The sequence below is a fragment of the Salmo salar genome, chromosome ssa01 (assembly GCF_905237065.1).
Source record: "Salmo salar chromosome ssa01, Ssal_v3.1, whole genome shotgun sequence".
Lineage (NCBI taxonomy): Eukaryota > Metazoa > Chordata > Actinopteri > Salmoniformes > Salmonidae > Salmo > Salmo salar.
In genome coordinates this window covers 166498517-166518790 of record NC_059442.1, presented here as the reverse complement: position 1 = coordinate 166518790, position 20274 = coordinate 166498517, and the positions used below count along the sequence as shown (strand labels likewise).

General features: G+C 48.1%; 1 protein-coding gene across 4 annotated transcripts in view; it reads left to right on the top strand.

Annotated features, from left to right (window-relative positions):
• The window catches only part of mapkap1 (MAPK associated protein 1), a 138290-nt gene that overhangs the window by 16229 nt on the left and 101787 nt on the right, over positions 1-20274 (top strand). For all 4 annotated transcript variants that reach the window (XM_045687062.1, XM_045687030.1, XM_045687004.1 and 1 more), the window contains 1 exon segment: positions 13691-13863. In XM_045687062.1, coding sequence (XP_045543018.1) covers positions 13691-13863 — 173 coding nt within the window.

The following is a 20274-nucleotide window of genomic DNA, read 5'->3' as shown; positions in this document are numbered from 1 at the left end:
AAAACTATGCTGAATTACTTAATGTATCTCGGAAGCTTGAAAAGGTATTTGTTTTTTTGTGCTGCAAAGAAAGACAAATCATGTTTGATGCCAACCGGTGCCATGTTTCACGTGCATAAAAAGAAAACTAGCAAACGTTCGCTCCTGCTCTCTAAACTAAAGATTTTGCTTATTTTTCTTTTTCTGATTCCTCCCCAGATGCATCAGGCCTTTTCCCTGCTATGGCAATGTCATTTACAAGCACTTAGGCAGTAATTCCAAAACTTGGAAACCATCTCCGAATGTATATTGCAATTTTGGAGCAGCTTCTCATCGCTAATGGCACAGGCGAAAGTCTCTGAAGGCTTGGTGACCTTATTTCTGTCATTTTGCTCTTAGACTCGCATGATCCAGAGAAAAGAGCAGACTGGGAGAATTGTGTGTCGAATAAATGTCAGGGTGAATTGCTCGGGCCTTTTACAGGGATTTGTGGAAAAGAGCAAAGGTCGCGGCAAAGTGCCTTGGCAGCTCGCAGACAACCTGGTGGCTCAGATTAAACAAATAGCCTTTGATTCATGCCAAAGACGGCCTCTGCTGAAGGAACCAGGGGACGAGCCTGCCTTAGCCTCTGCAATATCCCACAATATTAGAAATAATATTTACATTACAGATTACCTTTTATAATCCACCGCTCCCATCTCGTCTCCAGTTTTCTACATCGGCTTATGGGCTTAAAGGCATATGAGCTGTGTTAACATTTCATCAGTGAAATATGATTCAGAAATCCACCTCACTTTTTTTCATTGTTATGTTATTTTCGTTCAGCAATGAGATAGTCGGTGTGTCTCTTTTTGTCTCTCCAAGACATCTGGTTGCAGATTAGCCAAGTTTGCTCAAAGACACGTCTCTCCCGTCACCAGTAACAGCTGGTCTTTCACCGGTCGCGAAGACGTCACGTTTACAGTTGCACTTTTTGGAGCGGGAAGATGAGCGTTTTTAATACGGCTTGCGTTCATTTGGTTCGACGTGTACGAAGCCGGGTGGCGTCGGTCGTAGATAAAGATTCATTGCGGCGGTTTGATTTAATGCCCGGGTAATGAGAGGCGTCCATGTGCTCGGGCAGATGTTTACACAGACCTCGCCCGCCCGGCTCTGACAGCAGTTAAAAAGTATAGTCGCCGTAATCGAATCTCGTGGCGGGCCGCGTCAGGGAGGAGGACACAGATCGAATTAAACTGCGTTTTAAGATTAATGTGTAGACAGGTAGAGCAAAGAGCAATGGGCTTCTTTTTACCCCCCCCACCCCTACCCCCACCCAGTGTTTTTAAACGTGTTCTTTGCATTTCCTGGAGGTAGGTCTTCCTAGAACTGTTTACTAGTGAATAAATCCCCCAGAGCAATGGAAGTAAATGAAGTCTTTCTCTCGACTGCAGCTGTTATTATACTCTTTTCCAGTAATACTGAATCATAGAAAAGATGGACAGTTTTTTTTTTTTTATCCCCTGGTTCTTTTGTCAGTGGAGAAAAATGATTGTAGAGATTAAAAAGGAGAATGGGAGAGAGCAAGAGAGAAGCGATCATTAAGCCTTGAAAATGCAAATGAGGCAATCTCAGGAAATAATCGAACACACTGTTCAATTGCTCAGAAATAATACCCCCACCCCTGTTTTTATACCGTTTTGTGGTGGTGACAGGATAATGATTGCGAGGGGGACTATTGATATTCTCTAGAAAATAAACCTATCAAGATTTGAAGACATACTGTATGTAACCTGACTTGTTGACCATCAATGCCCTTTTTACATGGTTACATAAGACTCTTATTCACTTTGACTAATCTCTCCACAAAATGTAGCCCTTTTTATATTGTTAGGGAGCACTTGGGTAGTCTCTTCGCTCCAAAGCTATATTTAGGGTAGCCTCATCTCGACAGTGTGTCTGACTCTATTGATGTGTACCTGCGGCACGAACGATGGCCTTTCTTTTCCCCATGTACACTCCTCCCTCCCAACCAGCCCCCTAACCAGACTCCTTCCTCCTCCCTCCCAACCAGCCCCCTAACCAGACTCCTTCCTCCTCCCTCCCTACCAGGCCCTAACCAGACTTATGTACACTCCTTCCTCCTCCCTCCCAACCAGCCCCCTAACCAGACTCCTTCCTCCTCCCTCCCAACCAGGCCCTAACCAGACCTATGTACACTCCTCCCTCCCAACCAGCCCCCTAACCAGACTCCTTCCTCCTCCCTCCCTACCAGCCCCCTAACCAGACTCCTTCCTCCTCCCTCCCAACCAGCCCCCTAACCAGACTCCTTCCTCCTCCCTCCCTACCAGCCCCCTAACCAGACTCCTTCCTCCTCCCTCCCAACCAGCCCCCTAACCAGACCTATGTACACTCCTTCCTCCTCCCTCCCAACCAGCCCCCTAACCAGACTCCTTCCTCCTCCCTCCCAACCAGCCCCCTAACCAGACTCCTTCCTCCTCCCCTCCCAACCAGCCCCCTAACCAGACTCCTTCCTCCTCCCCTCCCAACCAGCCCCCTAACCAGACCTATGTACACTCCTTCCTCCTCCTCCCTCCCAACCAGCCCCCTAACCAGACCTATGTACACTCCTTCCTCCTCCCTCCCCTCCCAACCAGCCCCCTAACCAGACTCCTTCCTCCTCCCTCCCTACCAGCCCCCTAACCAGACTCCTTCCTCCTCCCTCCCAACCAGGCCCTAACCAGACTTATGTACACTCCTTCCTCCTCCCTCCCAACCAGCCCCCCTAGCTAATATGTCGTCCCAACAATAACTACACCTCCAAACAGAAATGTATCATTTGCCCTTGAGGAGGGGTTAATAGCCACCAAAACTACCGGCTAGCCCAACGCTAAGTTCATTGGATATTATTAACCACGGCCCTCAGTGGAAACGGCATGCCGAAGGCGTGTGGAGAGGACCCCAGGGGCTGTAAGAGACCCACCACTTAAGACTGTCACTTCCAAAGGAGGCCTCAGAGTACCTCTGACCTACAGTTGATCACACGTTGTCATCGTTCAGAGGAGGAGGCTCGGTACGGAGGCACAGAACCCAAAGCTCCGCCTGTCAGACGGGGAGGAATGATCTGCTCGTTACCTAACAGCACCAACTCTACTCTTTAACTAAGGGCTGAAATGAAGCTGCTACATGGCAGGAGGGGCAGGGTGGCAGCTAGCTTCACGGACCTTTCGTCAGATGGGAGTTGGAAAAAATTGCACAGTTCACCTGTTTAGTTTCCTATCTTTTGGTCTACCTAGGTGTCGAATGGTTTCCAAAACTGGTCCCTCTGCACACGAGTAGAGAGGAACTCCATGAAGCTGGTCCCTCTGCGCACATGAGTAGAGAGGAGCTCCATGAAGCTGGTCCCTCTGCACACATGAGTAGAGAGTAGCTCCATGAAGTTGGTCCCTCTGCACACATGAGTAGAGAGGAGCTCCATGAACCTGGTCCCTCTGCGCACATGAGAAGAGCTCCATGAAGCTGGTCCCTCTGCACACATGAGTAGAGAGGAGCTCCATGAAGCTGGTCCCTCTGCAGACATGAGAAGAGCTCCGTGAAGCTGGTCCCTCTGCACACATGAGTAGAGAGGAGCTCCATGAAGCTGGTCCCTCTGCAGACATGAGAAGAGAGTAGCTCCATGAAGTTGGTCCCTCTGCACACATGAGTAGAGAGGAGCTCCATGAAGTTGGTCCCTCTGCACACATGAGTAGAGAGGAGCTCCATGAAGCTGGTCCCTCTGCACACATGAGTAGAGAAGAGCTCCATGAAGCTGGTCCCTCTGCAGACATGAGAAGAGCTCCATGAAGCTGGTCCCTCTGCACACATGAGTAGAGAGGAGCTCCATGAAGCTGGTCCCTCTGCAGACATGAGAAGAGCTCCATGAAGCTGGTCCCTCTGCACACATGAGTAGAGAAGAGCTCCATGAAGCTGGTCCCTCTGCAGACATGAGAAGAGCTCCATGAAGCTGGTCCCACTGCACACATGAGTAGAGAGGAGCTCCATGAAGCTGGTCCCTCTGCACACATGAGAAGAGCTCCATGAAGCTGGTCCCTCTGCACACATGAGTAGAGAAGAGCTCCATGAAGCTGGTCCCTCTGCACACATGAGTAGAGAAGAGCTCCATGAAGCTGGTCCCTCTGCGCACATGAGTAGAGAAGAGCTCCATGAAGCTGGTCCCTCTGCACACATGAGTAGAGAGGAGCTCCATGAAGCTGGTCCCTCTGCACACATGAGTAGAGAGGAGCTCCATGAAGCTGGTCCCTCTGCGCACATGAGTAGAGAAGAGCTCCATGAAGCTGGTCCCTCTGCACACATGAGTAGAGAGGAGCTCTATGAAGCTGGTCCCTCTGCGCACATGAGTAGAGAAGAGCTCCATGAAGCTGGTCCCTCTGCACACATGAGTAGAGAAGAGCTCCATGAAGCTGGTCCCTCTGCACACATGAGTAGAGAGGAGCTCCATGAGCTGGTCCCTCTGCGCACATGAGTAGAGAAGAGCTCCATGAAGCTGGTCCCTCTGCACACATGAGTAGAGAGGAGCTCTATGAAGCTGGTCCCTCTGCGCACATGAGTAGAGAGGAGCTCCATGAAGCTGGTCCCTCTGCACACATGAGTAGAGAAGAGCTCCATGAAGCTGGTCCCTCTGCACACATTAGTAGAGAAGAGCTCCATGAAGCTGGTCCCTCTGCACACATGAGTAGAGAAGAACTCCATGAAGCTGGTCCCTCTGCACACATGAGTAGAGAGGAGCTCCATGAAGCTGGTCCCTCTGCACACATGAGTAGAGAGGAGCTCCATGAAGCTGGTCCCTCTGCGCACATGAGTAGAGAAGAGCTCCATGAAGCTGGTCCCTCTGCACACATGAGTAGAGAGGAGCTCTATGAAGCTGGTCCCTCTGCGCACATGAGTAGAGAAGAGCTCCATGAAGCTGGTCCCTCTGCACACATGAGTAGAGAAGAGCTCCATGAAGCTGGTCCCTCTGCACACATGAGTAGAGAAGAGCTCCATGAAGCTGGTCCCTCTGCACACATTAGTAGAGAAGAGCTCCATGAAGCTGGTCCCTCTGCACACATGAGTAGAGAAGAACTCCATGAAGCTGGTCCCTCTGCACACATTAGTAGAGAAGAGCTCCATGAAGCTGGTCCCTCTGCACACATGAGTAGAGAAGAACTCCATGAAGCTGGTCTATTACTTTAGAAAACTGAGGATACACCCAACTCTTTTGCCACGTAATCTGTCCAGATCCTCTTCATTTGGCTCAATGAGCTGTGAATGCCTGGTGCCTGAGTGAAATAGATATCTCCCATCTGGAATAACAGCAGCCAAAGAGGAACTGAGATCCTCCATTTCAATAATACAGGTGACTCTCATTAACTGGAAAAGTTAGAGATATTCTATTGGAACACAATCAGTGGCCGAAGATTTAAAGGAATTTAGACCTGTTGAAAAGATATGGAGGGTCGGCAAAAATGAGGCAATATCTGTTTGTTTGGGATGGAGGAAATAGCTAAAGAAAAGCCAGTTCTTTAGAATTTACTGCAGGAGTTGGAAATCAACTGAAATGTGGGTTGTATAGGCAAATTTCCCTGCTACATTTAAAAAGGTTATCTTTCAATAACTTTGACAGAATTTGATTTGTCGTTCATACTTCTCTTACCTCCTGTCTGCACCAATAACAATGACTTTTTAGTGGGACCTGGTTTGTCAAGGACATCCCAGGAGTTGGAAACACGCACTGACCAACGGAACCCCACTCTGCTCCATAGACGGGAGGAAGACTGAACCCCACTCTGCTCCATAGACGGGAGGAAGACTGAACCCCACTCTGCTCCATAGACGGGAGGAAGACTGAACCCCACTCTGCTCCATAGACGGAAGACTGAACCCCACTCTGCTCCATAGACGGAAGACTGAACCCCACTCTGCTCCATAGACGTTAGGAAGACTGAACCCCACTCTGCTCCATAGACGGGAGGAAGACTGAACCCCACTCTGCTCCATAGACGGGAGGAAGGCTGAACCCCACTCTGCTCCATAGACGGGAGGAAGGCTGAACCCCACTCTGCTCCATAGACGGGAGGAAGACTGAACCCCACTCTGCTCCATAGACGTTAGGAAGACTGAACCCCACTCTGCTCCATAGACGGGAGGAAGACTGAACCACACTCTGCTCCATAGACGGGGGGAAGACTGAACCCCACTCTGCTCCATAGACGGGAGGAAGACTGAACCCCACTCTGCTCCATAGACGGGAGGAAGACTGAACCCCACTCTGCTCCATAGACGGGAGGAAGACTGAACCCCACTCTGCTCCATAGACGGGAGGAAGACTGAACCCCACTCTGCTCCATAGACGGGAGGAAGACTGAACCCCACTCTGCTCCATAGACGGGAGGAAGACTGAACCCCACTCTGCTCCATAGACGGGGGGAAGACTGAACCACACTCTGCTCCTTAGACGGGAGGAAGGCTGAACCCCACTCTGCTCCATAGACGGGAGGAAGACTGAACCCCACTCTGCTCCATAGACGGGGGGAAGACTGAACCCCACTCTGCTCCATAGACGGGAGGAAGACTGAACCCCACTCTGCTCCATAGACGGGAGGAAGACTGAACCCCACTCTGCTCCATAGACGCGAGGAAGACTGAACCCCACTCTGCTCCATAGACGCGAGGAAGACTGAACCCCACTCTGCTCCATAGACGGGAGGAAGACTGAACCCCACTCTGCTCCATAGACGGGAGGAAGACTGAACCCCACTCTGCTCCATAGACGGGGGGAAGACTGAACCACACTCTGCTCCATAGACGGGAGGAAGGCTGAACCCCACTCTGCTCCATAGACGGGAGGAAGACTGAACCCCACTCTGCTCCATAGACGGGGGGGAAGACTGAACCCCACTCTGCTCCATAGACGGGAGGAAGGCTGAACCCCACTCTGCTCCATAGACGGGAGGAAGACTGAACCCCACTCTGCTCCATAGACGGGGGGGAAGACTGAACCCCACTCTGCTCCATAGACGGGAGGAAGACTGAACCACACTCTGCTCCATAGACGGGAGGAAGGCTGAACCCCACTCTGCTCCATAGATGGGAGGAAGACTGAACCCCACTCTGCTCCATAGATGGGGGGGAAGACTGAACCCCACTCTGCTCCATAGACGGGAGGAAGGCTGAACCCCACTCTGCTCCATAGACGGGAGGGGGACTGAACCCCACTCTGCTCCATAGACGGGAGGAAGACTGAACCCCACTCTGCTCCATAGATGGGGGGAAGACTGCGTAAAAGAGGAAGCAAGCAGCAAAAAGAATAGATAATAGTTGCTTTCAACATAGTCCCTGAACAGCTAGAGTCATATTCTAGATGACATCGGCACCTGTGCACACGGCATCGTCCGCCTGGGGGTGGGGTTGCTCGTCTACTTCCACAACCCCCCCTCAGACGCATAGTCGAAGGCCCAGACACCAACCCCCCCCAAAAACACATCAAGGCCCCAGCTTCCCCATCCTGACATTACCATAGCAACCATCCTGAGACTGTAGCCCGGCAACACAGGGACCAACTAATTACGGTGATGATTAGTGAAATGGAGTCTGTGTATTTGATTCATCACCATGGAGACAGAAAACATCACAATCACATTTAACAGAACAAATACCTCTCGAGACTTCTTAAGGATTATTTGATGGTGGCACCGATGCATATTTCTCTTCAGTGGTGGCCGCCATACATCCAGGTTCTTTTCATTTTGCGTCAGAGACAGTTTGAGGGCCTTTCTTTTTTTTTGGTAGAAGATTTGCATCACTTGAGAAATGAACCCATGTGTAGTGATTTTAAGATGTTTTGTTGTGGAGCATATCGATTGGATGAGTCCACTCGTTGATTGGATGAGTGGTTGTGATATGACATGAGTGGCTATACCCTGGCATGCACTGTAAACTGTTTGTTCTCAGTGCCCAGTTGTTAAACTTCAAGGTACTGTGTTAACTGATTAAAGCAGACACTTCACCACTAAGGCTGTCTATACACTATACAACTAGACTCTATTTTTGGCCAGTGTGCGGGTTCTCAAATCACATACAAATGGCTTGGGGGCCTGACTTCATTTTGTTACGTTAGCCTGGCTCCATGCTGTTACGTTAGCCCCGCTCCATGCTGTTACGTTAGCCCCGCTCCATGCTGTTACGTTAGCCCCGCTCCATGCTGTTACGTTAGCCCCGCTCCATGCTGTTACGTTAGCCCCGCTCCATGCTGTTACGTTAGCCCCGCTCCATGCTGTTGCGTTAGCCCGGCTCCATGCTGTTACGTTAGCTTGACGTCATGCTCTTACCTTAGCCAGACTTCAATTCAATTTTTATTTGTCACATGTGCCGAATACAACAGGTGTAGACCTTACCGTGAAATGCTTACTTACAAGCCCTTAACCAACAATGCAGTTCAAGAAATGGAGTTAAGATATTTACTAAATAAACTAAAGTAAAAAATAACTCAATAAAATAACAATGAGGCTATATATAGGGGGTACCGGTACAAAGTCAATGTGCGGGTGTACAGGTTAGTCGAGGTAATTTGTACATGTAGGTAGGGGTAAAGGGACTATGCGTAGATAATAAACAGCGAGTAGCAGCAGTGTAGAAACAAAGGGGGGGGGGGGGATGAATAGTCAGGGTAGCCATTTGACTAATTGTTCAGCAGTCTTATGGCTTGGGGGTAGAAGCTGTTAAGGAGCCTTTTGGTCCTAGACTTGGCGCTCCGGTACCACTTGTTGAGCAGTAGCAGAGAGGACTGTATATGACTTGGGTGACTGGAGTCTTTTTATGGCCCCAGTGATGTACTGGGCAGTTCGCTCTACCCTCTGTAGCGCCTTACGGTCGGATGCCGAGCAGTTGCCATAGCAGGCGGTGATGCAACCTGTCAGGATGCTCTCGATGGTGCAGCTGTATAACTTTTTGAGGATCTGGGGACCCACGCCAAATCTTTTCAGTCTCCCGAGGGGGAAAAGGTGTTGTCGTGCCCTCTTCACAACTGTCTTGGTGTGTTTGGACCATGATAGTTTGTTGGTGATGTAGACACCAAGAAACTTGAAACTCTCGACCCGCTCCACTACATCCCCGTCGATCAGCTCCTTTGTCTTGCTCACGTTGAGGGAGAGGTTGTTGTCCTGGCACCACACTGCCAGGTCTCTGACCCCCTCCCTATAGGCTGTCTCATCGTTGTCGGTGATCAGGCCTACCACTGTTGTGTCATCAGCAAACTTAATGATGGTGTTGGAGTCGTGTTTGGCCACGCAGTTGTGGGTGAGAAGGGAGTACAGGAGGGGACAAAGCAGGCACCCCTGTGGGGCCCCAGTGTTGAGGCTCAGCGTGGCAGACGTGTTGTTGCCTACCCTTACCACCTGGGGGCTGCCCGTCAGGAAGTCCAGGATCCAGTTACAGAGGGAGGTGTTTAGTCCCAGGGTCCTTAGCTTAGTGATGAGCTTTGTGGGCACTATGGTGTTGAACGCTGAGCTGAAGTCAATGAACGGCGTTCTCACATACACTACAGTCGTGGCCAAAAGTTTTGAATGACACAAATATTAATTTTCACAAAGTCTGCTGCCTCAGTGTCTTTAGATATTTTTGTCATATGTTACTATGGAATACTGAAGTATAATTACAAGGATTTCATAAGTGTCAAAGGCTTTTATTGACAATTACATGAAGTTGATGCAAAGAGTCAATATTTGCAGTGTTGACCCTTCTTTTTCAAGACCTCTGCAATCCGCCCTGGCATGCTGTCAAATAACTTCTGGGCCACATCCTGACTGATGGTTACCCATTCTTGCATAATCAATTCTTGGAGTTTGTCAGAATTTGTGGGTTTTTGTTTGTCCACCCGCCTCTTGAGGATTGACCACAAGTTCTCAATGGGATTAAGGTCTGGGGAGTTTCCTGGCCATGGACCCAAAATATTGATGTTTTGTTCCCCGAGCCACTTAGTTATCACTTTTGCCTTATGGCAAGGTGCTCCATCATGCTGGAAAAGGCATTGTTCGTCACCATGCTGGGTGGTTGGGAGAAGTTGCTCTTGGAGGATGTGTTGGTACCATTCTTTATTCATGGCTGTGTTCTTAGGCAAAATTGTGAGTGAGCCCACTCCCTTGGCTGAGAAGCAACCCCACACATGAATGGTCTCAGGGTCCTTTACTGTTGGCATGACACAGGACTGATGGTAGCGCTCACCTTGTCTTCTTCGGACAAGCTTTTTTCCGGATGCCCCAAACAATCGGAAAGGGGATTCATTAGAGAAACTGACTTTACCCCAGTCCTCAGCAGTCCAATCCCTGTACCTTTTGCAGAATATCAGTCTGTCCCTGATGTTTTTCCTGGAGAGAAGTGGCTTCTTTGCTGCCCTTCTTGACACCAGGCCATCCTCCAAAAGTCTTCGCCTCACTGTGCATGCAGATGCACTCACACCTGCCTGCTGCCATTCCTGAGCAAGCTCTGTACTGGTGGTGCCCCGATCCCGCAGCTGAATCAACTTTAGAAGACGGTCCTGGTGCTTGCTGGACTTCCTTGGACGCCCTGAAGCCTTCTTCACAACAATTGATCCGCTCTCCTTGAAGGGTTTTCTAATGATCAATTAGCCTTTTAAAATGATAAACTTGGATTAGCTAACACAACGTGCCATTGGAACACAGGAGTGATGGTTGCTGATAATGGGCCTCTGTACGCCTGTGTAGATATTCCATTAAAAATCAGCCGTTTCCAGCTACAATAGTCATTTACAACATTAACAATGTTTTCACTGTATTTCTGATCAATTTGATGTTATTTTAATGGACAAAAAATTTGCTTTTCTTTCAAAAACAAAGACATTTCTCAGTGACCCCAAACTTTAGGACGGTAGTGCATGTGCTGAGTCATACTCTGATTCATTTTGCCTATAACAAAAAATATATTTTATAGTTTTGCATAATAAGTCTTGCGTAGTTCGTTTTGTTTCTGTATGTTGCATTGAAAGTGGAAAATATTGAGTTGATTCGATCGCAGTTGCCACACTAAAGGGAAACGTTGATAGTATTAACTAAGAGGGAAAACTCTAGAAAGTTGAGTGAATTTCAATCTCATCCTTCTCTCCTTGTGATATTTCTTCTGCGCAGCAGACCCGGGGGAGCTGCGCTGCAGTCTCGGGGCTATGCAGTTTAGAGGGAACATTGGGTTTGAATACTTTCTGAAGGCACTGTATGCCGTACTAAAACCCATGAGATGAAATGGATAGACCCATGGAGGTTAAACTGATCGCCCTCTCTGTGTAATACATCACAGTTAGAGGGGAATTGTATAATGTAATTGTTGTGACAATAGAATGGCTTTTACTTAGCAACTGACAGAATTGTGGTCTGGTACACCCAGGAAATATGATGTCTTGAACCTCGAGAGCATACGCAGTGCCTTGTTTTGTATTTAATTAAGGTAAGTGCACAGCACAATTTTGTGGACATAAAATCTGATGTCAACATTTATTTATTCCACCTGAAATTATATTTTAGTTCCCTTTCAAAGTTTAGTGCTGAGATGTTTTCCCCAGAGTTGAAATATGCCAGTAGATATTGAATTCTTCCTCCTTAGTAAGACAAGAGGATAGACTCAAGGCTAGACGGTGACTGCTTATCTTTTATGGTTTTCTTTTGTTGTGTAATGAAGTCCTTTATCAAATGCAGGGTCTGGAGAAAACACGGGCCTGAGCGCAGAGCAGAGATGGAGCCTGGCGGCGCGGTTGTGATGATCACCATGCCGACGACGCCGCCACGCGCTCCTCTCTCAGCTGCCCCGTGACCACTGGAGCCTCTGAAAACATCTGGGCCCTTTGATGGGAAAAATTACGTTTTTGGTCCAAATGACTCTATAATTTGGCACTTCCAGTCAGTCGAAACGCTTGATGCATCATTATTCGCGGGTCAGTAGAAAAGTGCCTGCAACTCGGGCTTTCTGGCATGATTAAAAAACTATAAATGCGTCATTTAAGAAATTGCCGCTGTCAACGGGAAGCACGATGCGTGCATAAAACCCATTATGTGGAGGAGCTAATGAAAGGCCTTTACCCCAAAAAATAATTTGAGTAATTTAATAAATAAATTGTGGAATTTATTGAATGCAGCTTGGCACTGAAGGGAGGTTGTTTTTTCTCTCCAAATACAGTAATGTATTACGTCCTATTTCCCTCTAATGTATTGTTCCAGCAGAACTGATTTCTGGCTCCGATTTAATGAAGTACCATTTGGAAATGAGAACTTGTTCTCGCTTTCCCTTTCTGATTGCATGTGGAAATGATAAATAAGTGGTATAAAACCTACAGTCTGATCCGTTTTGTGCAAAACTCAGATTTCAACAGTATCACTTTTCAGTAGGACTAGTAACTCATAGTAGGAACTGTAGGTAGCACGTTGGGTGGACATTTTTTATTGTGCTTAATCCTTTACAAAACATAGATACACAAGTTGATACACAGAAAATAGATGAATGTGGACAGTTTTTAAAATACTGGTTGATCAAATGTTATAAGCATTTCCTCAGATGGAAAAAAATCTTGTGAGAAACTGCTAGAAGAGACCTCTGTATTTGTTGTCTGTTCCTCTTCAGACACTTGGCAAAAATCTCCTGGGGTCAAATTAATTTCCAGGCCTCAGCTTATTGAACCATGCTGCCACAGCCTATTAAATTCAGCCCTGGGTCCTCCTCACACCTTGGCCCTCAAAGTTCTACCTGTTTTCAGCATCGCAAATAGCCTCTTCTTTCATTTTCTGACAGCTTACGGTTTACCTTGTAGATTTGTCATTGTGCATCATTTCATGCAAGCACTGGGGTGCTATTTTTCCTTTGAATTAAATTGATCTAACTATTGTCTTCCTTCCTTTCTTGCTGTAACTCTCTACGATGTCACACTTTCTGCTATTGTGTTCAACCCAGCTCATTCCTAGGCATGGGAGGGACACTATATTGTGTATTAATTCTAGTTACTGGCTTGTCTTGGCTGCCCGAAGAGATGAGCTTAAACGTATGAATCAACAGACATGCATACGGGAGTCTTGATCTTTATCTCAGCTAGTCTACCCAATCATCTCGTATAGACATTTTCAATGGAGGCTTGGTCTAGGCTTTAACTAAGCAGCAGGCTTACCACCATTTTGTTAGTGTTCTGTGTAGAAATCCGCCTTCAGTATGTCCACCTGTATGTTTATGGTGATATCTTCAACGCTGGTTTGCGTTGATCTTCTGCCAGATAAATTAGCCTAACACTTACAGAACGTCACGTATCAAACCCCTTGGAGCGGTAAACACACAGAGGCTGAATTATAATGTACCCTGTGTTCCTGATACGAGGACAAATGTAAATTATATTGCGTCTTAAAAAAGCCACAAGCAACTATAATGTATTCAATGAAAGTAGTCTGCCAAAGAAAGGCTGGAGAACCTTACCACCAGTAACTTTTTGGTCCACAGTGCATTCATGTCAGGGGAATCTTTACTATCAAGGCCAACAATTTGAACCTGAGATTTAACGTCAGCATTTTGGATGCATTTAAATGCCAGTTATATACTTATTTTCAGTTAGGCGGACATATCCTCAGCTAGAATTTGACCAATAAGTGATTATGACGTTTAATGTACAGTGTAACATTACCTGTATTTCTCTCTCCCCCCCCCTCTCCTGCAGGGCCACGTAGGTACAACCGCAACCAAAAAAATTGACGTCTACCTCTCGATGCAGTCTGCACAGGAGAAACTGCATCCCATGATGGTGGTGACCATCGCCAACGCTCGGGTCCACGACCTCATCGGCCTCATCTGCTGGCAGTACACCAGTGAAGGCCGCGAACCCAAACTCAAGTGAGTGTCCATTGACAGTATGGCCTGTCCAAATTATCTATCCTTCCCCCTCAAAGTGTGCACTTGTTCACTATCTTTCTCTGATTTGAAAATAAATTACTGACATAACAAATATGGTGGAAACAGGTAGAGCTCCTTCTAGCCCAGGGGTTTCCATCAGGTGGATCTCCTTCTAGCCCAGGGGTTTCAACAGGTAGATCTCCCTCTAGCCCAGGGGTTTCCATCAGGTGGATCTCCTTCTAGCCCAGGGGTTTCAACAGGTTGATCTCCCTCTAGCCCAGGGGTTTCCATCAGGTAGATCTCCCTCTAGCCCAGGGGTTTCAACAGGTTGATCTCCCTCTAGCCCAGGGGTTTCCATCAGGTAGATCTCCCTCTAGCCCAGGGGTTTCCATCAGGTGGATCTCCTTCTAGCCCAGGGGTTTCCAACGGGTAGATCTCCTTCTAGCCCAGGGGTTTCCAACAGGTAGATCTCCTTCTAGCCCAGGGGTTTCCAACAGGTGGATCTCCCTCTAGCCCAGGGGTTTCCAACAGGTAGATCTCCCTCTAGCCCAGGGGTTTCCCAAAGGTAGATCTCCCTCTAGCCCAGGGGTTTCCAACGGGTAGATCTCCCTCTAGCCCAGGGGTTTCCAACAGGTAGATCTCCCTCTAGCCCAGGGGTTTCCAACAGGTAGATCTCCTTCTAGCCCAGGGGTTTCCCAAAGGTAGATCTCCCTCTAGCCCAGGGGTTTCCCTCAGGTAGATCTCCCTCTAGCCCAGGGGTTTCCATCAGGTAGATCTCCCTCTAGCCCAGGGGTTTCCATCAGGTAGATCTCCCTCTAGCCCAGGGGTTTCCATCAGGTAGATCTCCCTCTAGCCCAGGGGTTTCCCTCAGGTAGATCTCCCTCTAGCCCAGGGGTTTCCCTAAGGTAGATCTCCCTCTAGCCCAGGGGTTTCCAACAGGTAGATCTCCCTCTAGCCCAGGGGTTTCCCTCAGGTAGATCTCCCTCTAGCCCAGGGGTTTCCATCAGGTAGATCTCCCTCTAGCCCAGGGGTTTCCATCAGGTAGATCTCCCTCTAGCCCAGGGGTTTCCATCAGGTAGATCTCCCTCTAGCCCAGGGGTTTCCATCAGGTAGATTTCCATCTAGCCCAGGGGTTTCCCACAGGTAGATCTCCCTCTAGCCCAGGGGTTTCCCAAAGGTAGATCTCCCTCTAGCCCAGGGGTTTCCAACGGGTAGATCTCCCTCTAGCCCAGGGGTTTCCAACAGGTAGATCTCCCTCTAGCCCAGGGGTTTCCAACGGGTAGATCTCCCTCTAGCCCAGGGGTTTCCAACAGGTAGATCTCCCTCTAGCCCAGGGGTTTCCAACAGGTAGATCTCCTTCTAGCCCAGGGGTTTCCCAAAGGTAGATCTCCCTCTAGCCCAGGGGTTTCCAACAGGTAGATCTCCCTCTAGCCCAGGGGTTTCCCTCAGGTAGATCTCCCTCTAGCCCAGGGGTTTCCATCAGGTAGATCTCCCTCTAGCCCAGGGGTTTCCATCAGGTAGATCTCCCTCTAGCCCAGGGGTTTCCATCAGGTAGATCTCCCTCTAGCCCAGGGGTTTCCATCAGGTAGATCTCCCTCTAGCCCAGGGGTTTCCCTCAGGTAGATCTCCCTCTAGCCCAGGGGTTTGCATCAGGTAGATCTCCCTCTAGCCCAGGGGTTTCCATCAGGTAGATCTCCCTCTAGCCCAGGGGTTTCCATCAGGTAGATCTCCCTCTAGCCCAGGGGTTTCCCTCAGGTAGATCTCCCTCTAGCCCAGGGGTTTCCAACAGGTAGATCTCCCTCTAGCCCAGGGGTTTCCATCAGGTAGATCTCCCTCTAGCCCAGGGGTTTCCATCAGGTAGATTTCCGTCTAGCCCAGGGGACTACCCATAGCTCTCAGCCCCCCTATGAGTATCTCACCAAGCAATTCTGAAAGTACATGCATTTTTTTTGTGTTTCATCATAAACTGTCATAAACATGTAGCACCCGCCTTCTATCCAATCAGAAGCCACATTGACATTATCCTACCCCTGCTTAGCCACTATTGGCTTAAAAAGCCAAACGTAACAATATTGCTGTTTGTCTATTTGGTGTGCACATTTGTCTATCGATGCTAGTAATGATGACCATCTTGTGGGTAGACAAAGACTTTCCCCAAAACCTTCTCAATTAAATATTAACTCCAAAGTAGACTTACCTGACAGAAAGACATGAATATTTGTATGGATTAGGTGGCCATTGTTTTGCACATTCTGCCATGACGTGTGCTGCAGCGGTCGGCCTAACAGAAACATCACTCGACCGACACGTTCCTCTTTCTAAATACACCCCAAAAAATTCTGACCTCCAAAATTGGTCTTTTGATGTGATTTAGGCATTGACATGGACATCCATTTTTGTTGTTTCTCTATGAATAATTGTAATATTTTACCAAAAAAAACAAACCTGGAAAAAATAAAACGGAGAGAACAAAATTCCCGAAAATACAGAATATAATTTTATGGGGCCTCTTAGTTGTTTATTGTCCGTTTTTGACAAGGTAAATTAAAAGGAAACTCTCTTGTACAACAAGGCCCCAGGAAAAGAGTAGCAGGGTAGACAAGTATATGCCTATTTGAAATAAAATTGCAGCTCACAACGTTTCATTTTGGTAGAAAAGGTAGGGGACCCCTGCCCTAGCCTCTGCTTCCAGCAATTAAATGTTTTTAGACTTTAGACATAAATACCCCGACATAATTTCCGACAATACAGAAATGACAATATAATAACAATACGAACTAGTGGATGTATTTGAGCCAGGGTTGGGGTCAGCGCAGAAACTGAAATTCCAAAAGATCGAGAAATATTGTAATTTTGGTTTACTTGCTGAATTCACTGAATTTAAAATGGAATTGACCCCAACCCTGATTTGAATTGAAAATACTTTCTTTGGATAATCATCTGTCTATGATATCTGGGCTAATGTGTTCCCCTATCGATTGCCAGCGTCAGTCTCATCATCATAACACTAAGATTTCTCCCCTTGTTTATTTGACGCCACCTTCTTGAATAGTCTCCACGGTTCACACAATCAACAGTGGGAGAATGCAACTCCTCGGTCCGTGGCACAACATCAAGATTTATTAGATAGCCAGTCTGAAAGTGGATACTGTTTGGAGGGGAGGGGGGGTGGGGTGGGGTGGGGGGTGCAGAGAAAGAATGCATAAGAAGAGCGGGGTGGGGGGGTGGGGGTGTAACAAAACAACAACAAAACACCCAGCCAGCACAAAGCCCAATGTGGACAGTTGGGAGGTTGAGGTGGGACATGAGTGGCATAGCAATGAGCCCTTAGTCCCTTGGAGGGCCCTGCCACACACAGTGAAGAGGAAGGGACGAGAGGAGATGAGAAGGAGAGAAGAGGTACAGATCAAGGATGATAGGGGGTACTCTCACCCCTCCTTTCTGTAGAAATGACATGACCTTTGAACCCTCTATAGCAGTTCTTGTCCCTAGGGAAGAGCCCTGGGCCACTATGGTAACGGATCTGATGAAGGCTGGAGACAGTGGAGAGCTCTAGGTGCTGAGATGCAGTGCGTGGATGAAACAACCCTGAGAGTGCTGAGTGGTTACAAGGCATTATTCGCTAGCTACGCCAGTGTTCAAAGGTGCTCTTTGGAGGGATTCTTAATTAAATCTTCATATTAGAAAAAAAAATACCAAGTCGCTCTTTATATTGGGTGCAAATTAGAAAGTCCTTCATTAACTTGGCACGTCTACAAGGATAATGAAATTGACATGCTGGCCATTCCAATGCAAAGTGTTTGATATTTAAAAGAAGGTAGCAAATGAGCCCTTGGTCCCCTGGAGGGACATACAGAGAAGAGGAAGGGAGGAGTGGAGATGAGAAGGAGCGAAGAGGTACAGATAGAGGGTACAATCACCCCTCCCTTCTGTGGAAATGACATGACCTTTGACCCCACCACCACCACCACCAAATTGCAGAATAAAGAAAGACTGAAGGGATGAGGTGGAGTGATTTGTTGTTTTCACAAAACTGGTAAATGATAAAAGTTAGCAGTTTGTTAAAGCTTGTGTGAATCAATACGCCACGTTCACGAAGGGCGCCATTAGTGGAAGTTGTGTTTCTCCGAATGTAGGTGGAGCACAAAGGCCCTGGAGACTAGATGGTCGCAAATAGAATAAGCAGTCTGTTTCAAAGTTTTGTATTTCTGTATTTACCTTCTAATCTCTAGAACAGGACTTGTGGCTCGAGGAATGCTTATCTTTATTCTCTTGTCTTTCGGGAAATAGTGAGTGTGTGTACGACAGGGAACCAGACGAGACAATGTGTTGTGAGAATGACTGAAAGAGGTGGGAGGAGCGAGAGAGAGAAGAGAGAGTGAAAGAGGTACAGGGAGGAGCGAGAGAGAAGAGAGAGTGAAAGAGGTACAGGGAGGAGCGAGAGAGAAGAGAGAGAGAAGAGAGAGTGAAAGAGGTACAGGGATAATTGTGGTTCAGTCGGTGTTGGGTGAAAGAGGTGGGAGGAGAGAGAGAAGAGAGAGTGAGAGAGCTACAGGGATAATTGTGGTTCAGTCGGTGTTGGGTGAAAGAGGTACAGGGATAATTGTGGTTCAGTCGGTGTTGTGTGAAAGAGCTGTCTTACAGGGATAATTGTGGTTCAGTCGGTGTTGGGTGAAAGAGCTACAGGGATAATTGTAGTTCAGTCGGTGTTGGGTGAAAGAGCTACAGGGATAATTGTGGTTCAGTCGGTGTTGGGTGAAAGAGGTGGGAGGAGAGAGAGAGAGTGAGAGAGCTACAGGGATAATTGTGGTTCAGTCGGTGTTGGGTGAAAGAGGTGGGAGGAGAGAGAGAGAGTGAGAGAGCTACAGGGATAATTGTGGTTCAGTCGGTGTTGGGTGAAAGAGGTGGGAGGAGAGAGAGTGAGAGAGCTACAGGGATAATTGTAGTTCAGTCGGTGTTGGGTGGGGAAACTGACTTGTCGGATGGGTTTGCGATTTTCCCGTCTCCCCACATCTCTTTCAACTCTCTCGCTCTACGTCCCACCCTCTCTATCGCCCTCTCTCTCTCTCTCTCTCTGTCTGTCTGTCTGTCTGTCTGTCTGTCTGTCTGTCTGTCTGTCTGTCTGTCTGTCTGTCTGTCTGTCTGTCTGTCTGTCTGTCTGTCTGTCTGTCTGTCTGTCTGTCTGTCTCTCTGTCTCTCTCTGTCTCTCTCTGTCTCTCTCTGTCTCTCTCTGTCTCTCTCTGTCTCTCTCTGTCTCTCTCTGTCTCTCTCTGTCTCCCACGCTCCACCTGGTCTCTGTCTGAGTGACAGACTGGCTGACAGGATGTCTTTACTGTTAGGACCAGCACCACCAGACTGGCTGACAGGATGTCTTTACTGTTAGGACCAGCACCACCAGCCTGGCTGACAGGATGTCTTTTACTGTTAGGACCAGCACCACCAGACTGGCTGACAGGATGTCTTTTACTGTTATGACCAGTACCACCAGACTGGCTGACAGGATGTCTTTACTGTTAGGACCAGCACCACCAGCCTGGCTGACAGGATGTCTTTACTGTTAGGACCAGCACCACCAGACTGGCTGACAGGATGTATTTTACTGTTATGACCAGCACCACCAGACTGGCTGACAGGATGTCTTTTACTGTTAGGACCAGCACCACCAGACTGGCTGACAGGATGTATTTTACTGTTATGACCAGCACCACCAGCCTGGCTGACAGGATGTCTTTTACTGTTATGACCAGCACCACCAGACTGGCTGACAGGATGTCTTTTACTGTTAGGACCAGCACCACCAGCCTGGCTGACAGGATGTCTTTACTGTTAGGACCAGCACCACCAGACTGGCTGACAGGATGTATTTTACTGTTAGGACCAGCACCACCAGCCTGGCTGACAGGATGTCTTTACTGTTAGGACCAGCACCACCAGCCTGGCTGACAGGATGTCTTTACTGTTAGGACCAGCACCACCAGACTGGCTGACAGGATGTCTTTACTGTTAGGACCAGCACCACCAGCCTGGCTGACAGGATGTATTTTACTGTTATGACCAGCACCACCAGACTGGCTGACAGGATGTATTTTACTGTTAGGACCAGCACCACCAGCCTGGCTGACAGGATGTCTTTTACTGTTAGGACCAGCACCACCAGCCTGGCTGACAGGATGTCTTTTACTGTTAGGACCAGCACCACCAGACTGGCTGACAGGATGAGCATCTGCTAAATGACAAAAATGTCAAATGTCAAATGTAAATGTTTTACATACAGATCTCTAACCACTAGGGTAGCCTAGTGGTTAGAGCGTTGGACTAGTAACCGAAAGGTTGCAAGTTCGAATCCCCGAGCTGACAAGGTACAAATCTGTCGTTCTGCCCCTGAACAAGGCAGAGAGAGTTCACTGAGAG